The sequence below is a fragment of the Protomyctophum parallelum genome (genome assembly GCF_964188405.1).
Source record: "Protomyctophum parallelum genome assembly, chromosome: 19".
Classification (NCBI taxonomy): Eukaryota; Metazoa; Chordata; class Actinopteri; order Myctophiformes; family Myctophidae; genus Protomyctophum; species Protomyctophum parallelum.
Genome location: NC_139717.1, coordinates 31,908,083 through 31,921,135, shown reverse-complemented (window position 1 = coordinate 31,921,135; position 13,053 = coordinate 31,908,083). Strand labels below are relative to the sequence as shown.

The following is a 13,053-nucleotide window of genomic DNA, read 5'->3' as shown; positions in this document are numbered from 1 at the left end:
TGTCCCTCTCTTCCCCAGTGACAAACTACAAAAAGCAACCCGAAAAAGCTGTGTTGACAGATGAGACATTTTAACATGCAGGCAATGGTGAGATCTGAGATGTACCGATCTGCAGTATCTTAACTGGTCCCTCTCTCTCTACAGCTGCCGGTGACCACAAAGGACCAGAAGACGTGAAGGGGGGGGGGGAAGACGGAGAAGAGTGTAAGGAACGCCAGACAGAGGAAGCAGGGACGGGCTGACGGCAGACAAGGGACTAACAAGGGAAGTGGGAGAGATAATTAGAGGGAGAGAAAACAACTGAAATCAACGCTATGGCTGAGGCTACTCAGCAGATGGAGCAGAGGGAGGAGGAGGAGCAGAGTGTTCCAGGGGCCACTGAGGGCCCCGTGGAACCCGAGGAGACCAAGGAGAGTGTGCAGACCACCTCGACCAGGACCTTGCTCTCCATGAAGTCCATGAGCAGCATGGACCCAGACGATGACTCCCCGAACATGGTAGTCTACAGAAAGGTAAGAGGGCCGTCTGGTGTCAGAGCCATTGGGGTTAACCATAGAGTTATTGCGAACGCAGTGAGCCACTTACTATGACAGCAAGGGCTAAATGTCTGTGTGTGTGTGTGTGTGTGTGTGTGTGTGTGTGTCACGCTGTTACACCACCCGCCCGCCACCAGAGGGCGCAGCTGTAGCACACACACACACACACACACACACACACACACACACACACACACACACACAGGGCGCAGCTGTAACACACACACACACACACACACACACACACACACACACACACACACACACACAACCACACACACACGAGCTGCGTTCGCTTCACGCGTTTGCACGTCTTACTTGTATATACTAGTCCTTACCCGTTGTGAGATATTTGCCCCCCCCCCCTTGTGGCCGTGAAGGGTACTGCGCCCAGGTGCGTTTGTAATTGACTATGCCCTCCATATGCATTATGGTCAATGCCTGTGTGAAAAGTGGGAGTGATTGGTGCAGGCAGTAAGGAGTTACGGCACTGTTTCTGACAGACACACGGACACACACACACACACACACACACACACACACACACACACTCAGACATTCGGTTAATTATAGTATGATATACAGTAATCTAGAGACCGGACAACCCCGCCCCCAGCTATTCATTTCAATGGAAGTTGCTCAGTGGCGTTTGAAGGACCTGGAAGAACGCTCTATTTACACATTTGGACACCAAATCTTTGGTTTCCCGGGCAAAACCGCCTGCCTTGCAGTTCCAGCTTTGGCCAGTAGAGTGGGGCGGCTTGAACGTTGGCCAGCCGCTCTGGGAGCTTGGGGTTAAAAAAAGTTTTTTGGTTAAAACAAAAGTTATTTTTGTCAAACGGTTAAATCACTATATTCTGATAGTAATCATTGCTATAGAGTGTTTGTTCAGTAACAGGAGTCTCCCAGTCTCTCCAGCTCTTAAACAGAAAATACATTTTCAGGTAGGTGATAAAAGTACAGGCAATCAGAAGAGAGTCGCTTATATTTGTAAAGTTAAAGTGTTCCAGTTCCAATTTTGTCCGCTCATTTCTTCACTTACAATTACACTTGTTTAACACAATCGGTGCCGGGATGCCTTCAAAATAGGAGCTCTGGGGTGCCGGAAAGACATGGAAAGAGACTTTTACTCTGAAGTGTCGATTGGGTTCCCAATTGTGGAGCTGTCTCCTGAGACTCCTGTTACTAGTATTGAGTACTATCACAATATAGAGCTTTTTAACACTTATTTTAAGCAAAGGAAATCACTTACCCTACCTTAACTAGTGTGTTTGTTGTCTGCCACATGGGGTCATTAACCCAGTACGAACCTAGAAGAAATGCATATTGTAGAGTATTATCTGACTCACTAGAATAGTGGCATGTGGTGAGGAACAAGATAATTCAGAAGTGCAAACTCTCTATGAAACAAACAAACATGGCAGTTCATAAACTTTGTCTTATTCCACCTATACTTTTGGTTACTTTGCTACGGTATGTATCCCAAACCATAATTACAACCTACAGTAAGGGAGATCATTCTAGTTATGTTCTCAACTGCGTAAGGTAAGCGAAGATTATGCTAGAATTGCCTCACTCACTCTTAACAAAAAGGATTGTACTAAAGACTATAGAGACTGGAAGAAAGCTTGATTGTATTCCTGGATTTGCATCATGTTTGCTTACTTGGTATTTTCTTGTTTTGACTTGCTTAACAGAGACAGTGTGTGTTAACCATCATTTCAGTTTTTTGTACCATGACTTGGCTATTGAGATCATTTTCATCTGTATAGTCCGTGTTCACAAACAGCTGTGTGGTGGTTGGTGGCCTATCCTGGCCTAATGTGTAACCTTGAACAAAACATTGGACTCTTATAGGGGATTCACACTGAGACGGACTGAATCCGTTTCATTGGAACCGTTTCCGAATACGGTTGCCTGGTCCCCGATGGCCATGATTCACATTACCCGAGATTCAACAGCGCACCCGGGTACACTTGCATAACACACTTTAATCCTCCTGATGACGGTGTGCTTGATGGCTGGTGCGCACGGACACTGACCATCAACTGTGCGACATTGTCTCAAATAAATCCAGACACACTGAATTGCATTGCCTCTTTGGCTTTTTGCCGTTATACTACTTCACTGTCAGCCTGCCTGCTATTCACTGTGTCAGTCAGTTCTGTGCTCCAGTGTATTAGTTTGCTATGGATTCTACTTTAGCATTATTATTATTTTGTTTTACTTTGGAAACTGTGCCAAGCAAAGCCCAAGAGCCACGTGTAGTCTGCAGAATAAGATCAGCGCGGTGCTGCGCGTATAAGCAGATTCAACAGGAGAAGGGCGGTGTTGAGAAATGCGCTGGTGTTACGCATCGTGCAGAGGCTGTGTTTTTTTTTGTTGACGCTTGGCTCGTCGACTGCATGCATTCACATTGGAACGATCCGTATCTGAATACACTTAAACGGTCCAGAGACCCTCCCCCCATGCGGTCCCGGGGACGGTTGGGCGATCCGCTCCCGGGAACGGTACGCATCATTCACACTACCACAACATCTGCCAAGTGGTCCCGAGTGCGCACCCGGGACCATAGTGTGAATCCCCTATTAATTTGCTCACTCATTCTGTGGTTTTGGATAAGAATAGATAGATTTTGACAAGGCTGAATAACATTCAGTGGAAAACAGTCATCTCTAAAGGCTACACTGGTACCAAACAACCAAAATGTGTTAAAAGTGAGGTAGGTGCATGGTTAGCTGTCATTATCATCCGTCGACGTCGACCGTAGTCGAGATAAAAGACAATCTGGCCTGGGACTGTTTTTTTCTTTGGCCAGATCTTCCACTTGAAGTCCAGTGTCTTGGAGACTCCTGACCTGGATGCAACATATTATGTAGCTTGTTGCATTTACATGTTGTGGTGCAACCACTCCAAGGAACAGCAATGTCCGTGTTCACCTATGTGACTATGTACTGTATGTCTGTGTTGTCTATGAGCACCAGTATGCCTATGGGCACCAGTATGACCAGTGAGTACCAGTAGGGGCACTGTTGTGCCAGAAACAGAGAGAGAGATAGTGCTGCACTGTTGCCTGCTAATGAGAGAGAGGGGGGGGGGGGGGGGGAGTTGCACCACTCAGTTCACACGGGTGTGATTTTTTTCCATAACAGTTCGAATGTTGAAGGTTTTCAATCCAACAGATAGATTGGTCATCGGAATGCATTGTTCTCTAGTTTCTCTGGGGCTCTGGGGCGCGTGTCAAAATTGAAGGGCATGCAGGCACAATTGTCCCGAGATTCCTGCTTGTCAAGATTTGTCAAGACATCATTCTAGAAAGATTTATTTTAGATTTTATATACGGTGACAGTGACAGTGAAAAAATTGGTGTGCTACATTTCTCTTCGTCTAGGTTGAGTTAACCTGACACCATCTGGCGGAGTGAGGTTATGGTTGAGTTACTGTTTCATTAACCTCTTGTCACCAGGCTCAGTTTCAATGGAAACCATTTAATATTGTATTTTGCCTCATGGAAATTATCTATACTTTAGACAAATTTAAATGTGCCGACATGGACGCTGCTATTTTTTGAAAACCTTTCCATGAGCATTTTCTATAGCTGAGGAGAGAGAGGGAGCCGGGAGGCAAAACTCACACAGAGGAAAACTTAATTGTGCTTCGATCCACATTCCATGACTTGTGGATATAGGCCTATAGTCACTCTCAGTTCACCCGCTGTGTTTCATTATAACAGATGATCAGACAGAGAAACGGAGAGTATTGCTCTGTGATTTCATAAGCACCGGGGGGGGGGGGGGCTGTTGGCAATATCCCTGCCAGAAGGTTTGTAGTGTGGAGGCTCTCGGTCAGCATCTCACTTTGTATTGATGGTTGCGTTGCATGCAGTCATAATGATTACCAAAAAGGCTAACCGGTATGAGATTTTTGCCACTGACCCAAGACAGATATTTTTGAACAAGCCGATTCCGATATCGGATACCGATATACATATATCCACAATAGTCCCATATCGTCAGATATTATCAGTGGACTGATACCAAATGCATATCCATCTACATACTGTATGGGTTATACAGTATATGACTCCCAACCCGTTGCTGTTTTATATATCCGTGTCTATCCAAGTATAATTAATGATGGAATTTAACGAACGATGGAATTTAACGAACATGTGAGGGCCACAGTTACTTTGACCTTTGAGCTGTGACAGACAGAAAGACAGACAGACACTCACACAAACGTCTGCTTATCTCCTCCTTGTCTGGAGCAACAATTGGACACCTCATTGCTGGCGGGAAGAAACCTTGTATCTCCATATTTCAATGTTTTCCTTGTTCACAACATGTTGTGAGCTTGTAGATCTGCTATTTTTGAAAAAATACTTCTGCCCTGTGTTTTTTTAATATATATATATATATATATATATATATAAATATTGAACCAATGAAAAATATCAACAAGAGCTTGTGATTAAATAATAACTACAGTATATTGGAACTTATTTTTCCTCCATTTCCTCAAAAGTTACTGTGTTGGGACATACAAGGTTTCCACCCGACAGCGACATCCTGCAACATCTCTGTACAGAGTGAGAGCACTGTATGGTGAATGGAGGCACTCAGAGTGTCCTGGTGTTTCATGAGTGGATATTTCCTCCCAGCATGCAGTGGGGCCCCTCACCGTGAAGATACCGCAGGGGCCTGGAGGGACCATCGGCTCCTGTCTGCAGTGATAAATGACCGAAGACAGATAGAGAGGGTGGGCTGGGGGGGGGAGCAGGAGACAGAGGTGCACAATGAAAGAGGTAGGCAGAGATTGGTTGGTGAGAAGTACAATTAGATATATAGGGACTTGAAAATAGTAGTAGAGGCAGAGAGCATGCCAATCTGTTCAAAAATACAATTTGTGTTTAACTTCACAGCAGGGAGTCTTGTCACAAGCTTCTGTTGCTGTCATTAGGATCTAGTCTAGGATCTAGTTCCAAGGTCAGCAATACCATTGTCTGCATGTCAGTACCATATACAAGGAAGACCTTATCTATCAGCATGCTGCTTATTATCATGGTCTCACTTATAGCAAATATCTGACCATTTAGGATAACATCTCTGTGTGCAAAGCATAACAGTCAGATTTCAGAATTAAGCCTCACATTTCTTCCCACCGCAGGGGATTTTATTATCAGCCATAATGCCGTAACAATCCAATATAGACTTACCACTAGGCAGGCTCCTGGTTGTGAAATGATAATTTATACTCCTATGCAATTACTCTAGTTACTTGCGCAAGCAGAGCGTGCAAGTAATGTTTTTCGTCAGGTGCTACGATGCGTATGTCCCGTAGCAGCACATGAGCATATGACGTGATGAAGATATGTACCAATGCCAGGGTATAATTGGTTATCGATGGTGACGTATTGATATGTTTCAGTGTCGGGTGGATTAAAGGTAATGCCCCTATGTATACATGTATGTAATCTGACACCACTGCCATAACAGGCATAAGTAATCATTATGTCATACGCTGCCACGGGACATACGCAAGCAGACTGTGCAGGTATGTTTTCGTCTGGTGCTACGATGCGCATGTCCCATGACGTGATGAAGATATGTACCAATGCCAGGGTATAATGTGTTTACGATGGTGACGTAATGATATGTTTCAGTGTCGGGTGGATTAAAGGGACATACAGTACGCATCAAACGACCCGAGTAACCACAGTATACCACTAATCAACTCACAAATTACATATACATCATAGACTGGGACTTCCCCCCTTCTTCTCCGTTGGTTTTTATTTTGACTTGAGTGGGAGGGGAATCCCGATCATAGACTGTAACGGTAGCCACGCCCCTCAGAACATGCGCGACTTTAAGGTCATTTTTTAAATAAATGGGACCATAATTTTCCAAAAAGAATATTATGACATTAGAAATGAGACTTTAAACTAGTGACTGGAAGCAGAAAGAATTCATGACCATGTTTATTAAGGTAATACAGTCTAGGTGAATTTGGGCCCAAATACATGGACTTCTATGGGGCTATGGGTTTTTCTGGGTCCAATGACAGCGCCACAACAGGCCATTATATGAACTTTCAGGAAATCCCGATTTCCTCAGTGGCTTCACAAAATATCTGTCTGACTGCCCCCCTGATATACATATATACATAGAGGCATGTCCTTTAATCACGTCATGTGTTCATCACGTCATATGCTGCGTCATATGCTGCTCCCAATACATCTATTACCATACTTCAAAATACTACTTTTTTTACCTCCAAAAGCTAGGTACGTAGCAAATAGCTAAACCTAATAATATATATAATAGGGATGGGTTAGGGCGAGTAGCGACCGCAGGGCTGAGACTCTACTGGAATAATGTCACTTCATTATGTTTGTTTTTAAATCAAAGGCTACTTAATAGTTAATATCCAAATCCAACAGATAAACAAGTGCAGCAAGTGCCTATATGAAGTGTCTTCAGTGTCTATATGAATGTGGCATGAGAAAACAAATAAAACAACTTTTATTATGGGGGGAAAACACTAAGACAAAGGAATAAAATCAAAAACTGTGGAATGAACTAGCTGGGGAGTGCATTTCACATGGGGTTGGGGCAGACCATTGTCTGACCACGGACTTCCATGCTTTCTGCTTCGCATCGAGGACAGCTTGACAGCTTCGTGCTGTGGTGAAATCACTAAGCTGAAGCAGCTAGCATGGAAGCTAACGTTGGTCCCTACGATGTTGCATACAACCATGCTGTTATCCACGCGTCCAGCTTTTAAATGTAAATGTCCCATCCTCGGAGAAAAAGCGATATAAGCGGCTTGTTCATTCATTGATTTGTTTGGGATTTGTTGTCTGACTGACAGAGCTGTAGAGTGGAGTGCTGCTGTGCAGGCGTGCAACAGCCTATTCAGTACTTGTGAAACACGGCCAGTGAGAAAAAAAATGAACGCCATATTTTTCGTTCATGTGTTTGGCCCAATGCTGCTCGAATGCAGGACTCTATAGTGTGACGGATGCAAGCATCCCACGTTTCTATACTAAGTGCGATTTGAGGTCGCAACAAAGAACAAAAATCACAGCACATCTTTAAAAAAAACATTTATAACTAGCGATCTCAAAGAGAAATATTCCAATTACCTACAATGCTGTGAGTGTAACATCCGGTGACTTCGACATCCCTGATTGGTGAAGCTCGAGTTATGTTATGTGTTTACTGTTTTTACTTGTTGCCATAGCCCAGAGTGCGATCAATTTCACCCACTTCCTTAAAATTCACTGCACGAAAATTCAGAATAATCTTTCACAGGGGGGCACGGTGGGACAGTCGGTAGTGCTGTCGCCTCACAGCTAGAAGGTCCTGGGTTCGATTCCCGCTGAGGAGACTGTGGGCGCTGGGGGCGTGTTTTCTCCTCCACATCATCAGTGCCCATACCCGAGGCTGGGTTGGCGAAAGGTCCTTTCTATTTGTGGAGTTTGCATCTTCTCCCGTGTCCCCTAGGGTAGGTGCCCTAGGTGAAAAAGAAGCAGCTTGGACATGGAAGGAAGCATGAGGTCAGTCCGCTGCCTCCCCAGGGTGGCAGAGGAAGTGTAGCGCCCAGGATTATATTAGATAATTGACACTGGGTGAAAAAATGGGTTACAAAATTGTGGGATAAAAAAAAAAAAAAAGATCTTTCATAATGTTGTTTCGGCAGTGTGAATAATAAATCAATGACCTTTTACAGTACTGCACATTGTTATTCTACATTTTAGTTGTAACTAAACCATTCATTATTAACTTAAAAAAAATCTATAGACAGACAAACACACACAGACGCAGATGGATAGATGATAGATAAAATGAAATATGAAAAATGATATTGGAGGCTAGCATGAAATATTTACAAATCAAACTCATGCCTAACATGTGGCGTGCTTGCGTGGTCCGACACTACCAACACAAACAAACATGTGTACAGTCCTGTGTTTGTACATGAAACACGCACTAGCCTGGTGCCAGTGAGCACCAGATTGATGTTACCACTCCCCAAACCACCAGCGGGCAGAAGATGTGAGGGCAAGAGATGGGGGGGGGGGGGGGGGGGGGGGGTCGATAGAGAGGGCACAATAAGGGAGGAGTGACGCCGGAGGGGGGGGGGGGTGATGGGGAGGGGGCTGACACTGGGGGGGACGTCAAAGATGGATGGAGAGTAGAAGATAAAGAGAGAGAGAGAGACCGGGGAGACAGAAAAAGAGAGGGACGATAGATGGGGACAGAATGATGAAAAGAGAGGGGAAGAGAATGACAAAGACAGGGCAGATTTAAGGAGCGAGTGAGGGAAGTAAAGATGAATGGAAAAGGGTGGCAAGTGAAATTGAATGAATGTGGTTGAAAGAGCAGACAGGAGTGATGTTGAGTGATCTGATCTTTAAGAGGACCCCCCTCACACAGACACACACACACACGGTTTTCCCTCAAGGTAGGAGCAATACATTTGTCATTTAATGAGATTTCAGTAATCAGATTAAATGTGATCCATGAAATTGTTTTTCACAGACGTGAAAAGGGGGCTTGTGAGAATATGGGCCCAATTATTATTGCAGAATAATGGATAATGATGGGGACAGATGATGCTAATACGACTAATGGATTCATGCTGTCTGTGAAAGTGGAATGTATTGTCATTTAGTTTGATATTCTATGGTCTGGGGAGGCAAATTAAACTGTATATGAATAACCCAGCGGATGATAACAAAATCAAATGGATAGCTTTAGTTGGAGTCTTGCAGTCTACACACACACACACACACACACACACACACAGAGAGAGAGAACATTTTGTCTCTTCTCGATACACAGTAAAATCCTATCCAAAATTATTTTGTATCCATCCACTCTCAGGGTTCGATTTTACTGTGTGTGTGTGTGTGTGTGTGTGTGTGTGTGTGTGTGTGTGTGTGTGTGTGTGTGTGTGTGTGTGTGTGTGTGTGTGTGTGTGTGTGTGTGTGTGTGTGTGTGTGTGTGTGTGTGTGTGTGTGTGTGTGTGTGTGTGTGTGTGTGTGTGTGTGTGTGTGTGTGTGTGTGTGTGTGTGTGTGTGTGTGTGTGTGTGTGTGTGTGTGTGTGCGTGCGTGTGCGTGCGCGTGCGCACAGTCTGCCTCAGTGCAGTGAAGCTTGAGGATCCAGCGGGGATGTGTCTGGGTGTGGGAGAGTATCTCCCATCGCACACAACAGCCACACCTGCAGAATGACAATGAAGAGGGAGAGGCCAAAATGCGAGTTGGATGTCCCGACCAATACATACTGTAGGGCTGTCACGATCGTGATTTTACATTACATAAACATAAACAAATATTGCACATGGCAGTCTTGGCAGATATGCTTAAATAAACTGCACTGTACTGACAGTGACTGGTACCAATAATCAAAATAAATATGTACCCAAAATAGGCCATATTTAATAATTTTATACTATTAGAAATGGCCAATATGCTCATTTTGAATTTTTGGGAAAATATATGAAAATATTTCAACATGGAAACGATGACAATGACGATTAAGCAAAGTAATTGAAATCATCTTTAATAATTGTAATAAGTGTAACAAGCCTAGCTAAGCTGAGATGATCAACACACACGTGCAGTAAATTTACTAAAGCTTGTAGTAAATTTGCATCTATGCGTAAGGAGTACCTTGTAAATATGTACGTACAGACGCTGGGGAATTTATTCATGACCCCGTTTCATGATACCATGCGTCATGGCCAGTGAATCATCCATCTTCAGCAACGACGTGGTGAGGTGTGGTGGCTGATGGGAGATGCTAATTTATGGCCTGCTTGATTCCATCATCCGTATAAGCTGTGATCCATGAGTTTGAAGAGAGAAAATGCTACTTCTGTGGAGTGTGTGTGTGTGTGTGTGTGTGTGTGTGTGTGTGTGTGTGTGTGTGTGTGTGTGTGTGTGTGTGTGTGTGTGTGTGTGTGTGTGCCTACTAATCAGAGATATCCTCTACAGTACACTTGCATGTGTGAAACAGAAGCTGTGACGTCTATACCCACTCACATGTATATTTCCTAACAAGTTGTTTACATGCCTGTGTTACCACCATAATCCTGTGAGGGAGAGTCTGTTAACACTTTAAGAGACTGTTGACTCTGTATCAGTGGTAATGACCTTTCTCAGTTACGTATACAGCTTACTGTTTGAAGAGACAGTGAAGGGGTAGGGCTGTTACAGACAGACAGACAGACAGACAAACAGACAGACACAAAAGAGGAACAGACTGATAAACAGGAAAAGTGAGACAGAACCATAGAGCCAGAATGGCAGACAGACAGATAGACATAGATGCAAATAGAGAAATGGAAGGGGAGGCAGAGAGAGAGATAGACAGCTTAACACATGCACAAAGAAGATAGACGGTGAGAGAGACAGTGACAGGGAGCTAAACAACGATGAGAGCCAGTGGAAAAACAGACAGAGCTAGACGGAAGGGACCAGACTTGTCGTAGTGCACCACTCAGAACTTCAGTTGACAGATGAGTTACCGATGACACTCTGATGAGTTGAGATGAGAAAATATACCTGCACATGCCCCTCCTTGACACACACACTCCATTCAATTCAATGGGCTTTATTTGCATGAGAAAACATAAGTTTACATTGCCAAAGAAAAGCACAATACAACAATACAATCAAAACAAAAATTATGTACATTTGAAAGTCAGAATCTTCAATAGATCAATTTCTATGTACCAAGATCACTCGATGCAGGTATCGTGCAGGAATATATGCAATGATTAGTCTTTAGGGTGGTTGTGTTCCATTTGATATCCTTCTCCTATCACAGCAGCTCACAAATCTTGCTGCTGTGTTTGTACATTGTCATACTTCGCCCAGCAGATATGGGAGTTTTTTGTCATTAGTCATGTCAAGTAATTTCAAAATCTGTGTGTGTGTGGTTATAATCTGTGGGAAGTATGTGTCTCTGATGTCTTGGTACAATGGACGGATGGTTAGGAAGTGTAGCTCGGTTTCCACTTCATTTTGTGTGCATAGTCTGTCTTCTCTCGGGATACAGGTCTGCCTAGTGCTCAGGTATTCTGCCACGGTGTATTCTCTGCTTTTGTGTTGCATCTTTCCAATGTGTCAGATAGTTTTCCTTTTGCTGTTTTATAGTTTGCTTTAGTACAAACACACACACACACACACACACACACACACACACCCCAACAAAGTATAGATCCTTGTGAGAAGTACAATTTCTCTGTGACATCAGAGAAATTGTAGTTGCAACTATAGCAATGTACAGAGTGAGAGATACATAGTAGTTAGTGTTGCCATGTCTGCATATAAGCGACTTTGGAATTGTTTTTCTGTAAATTTGTTTCTACATATTTAAAGTTACTTATTTGGGATTGCTAACTAATGTTGTTTAATACAAAATATGTAACTGTTTTCCCTACTGCATACTATTTGATGCGCCTCAATATTTTATTAGACGGCCATATCCTTCCCTGCAGTGGAAACTGAGACACTAGTGGCTCATCATTCTAAATCCCAATGCATGCATGACACTGTTGTGCAGAGCATAAGCATCACCTAAATTAGGCATAACGGTGTCTCTGGTGAATATAAGAGGGAACACCTGAGGTGTTGTCACACTATTGTACACACTATTAGCAGTTAGCACAATAGATGGCAGCATGTGTATTTATTCACATGCATACATGTTTTTATCATTCACCTTGCAAAAATGTATTCTCTGCCAACTTAAAGTTGCTCTGTCTCTCTCCCTCTCCTTGATTGAGCGTGCACACTTGCATATGAGTGTGTTTCTTTGGATGTGTATGTGTGCATGTGGATCTCTAGTCTGTACATGTGTGTGTATGGGTCCGTGTTTGTGTGTGTTTAAATAGTCATTCGAATTTGTGAATTTGTGGGTCCATTAAACTGATGTCCTTTGATGTTGCACCCTTTCTAATTTCTGCCAAAGATAAGAGGGGGGGCGGTCTGCAGTGCTTCTCATTACAGCCAAAAAATGCCTGCATCATTGTTTTGCTAACAAAACAATATGTTAATTCCTATTACACCGTGAATAAATGTGAGATTAATTAAGGTGTAAGCAGTTTGCTTTAGGGACAAACCCATACTGTAGTTACTACAGTGTAGTGTGCGAACATCAAAGTATGAGTGAACAAAACAAATACCAGTTTTTTTGTAGTCCTTGGGTTTTTTATACCTGCATTATCATTATCAAACATACCCCCCCCCCCCACACACACACACACACACACACACACACAAATCATTCAAGATTATACAGGTCAAGGAGCACTACATTTTGTGACAGAGGGACGGACACACGGACGTATGGTCAGAGGGATGGTCCATCTTCCCTATTTCTCTTCAGAGTTCATTTGGTAGAATTTGGTGAGTCTGCCATATCGGCCAATATTCACTCCAATCGGTGACCGGAGAAACCAATCTTTTACACCATTTAAGTGGTATAAATGTCAATCAGATAT

General features: G+C 43.4%; 1 protein-coding gene across 1 annotated transcript in view; it reads left to right on the top strand.

Moving 5' to 3' along the window:
• Positions 1-300: 300 nt before the first annotated feature.
• Positions 301-13,053, top strand: part of LOC310876659 (regulator of G-protein signaling 6-like) — a gene marked incomplete at its 3' end in the record, with an annotated part of 109,080 nt that continues 96,327 nt past the window's right edge. Inside the window, exon 1 of the mRNA XM_083790250.1 lies at positions 301-512. Within this exon, the coding sequence (XP_083646376.1) occupies positions 315-512 (198 nt within the window). The 5' untranslated portion in view covers positions 301-314. The remainder of the gene's footprint in view (positions 513-13,053) is intronic.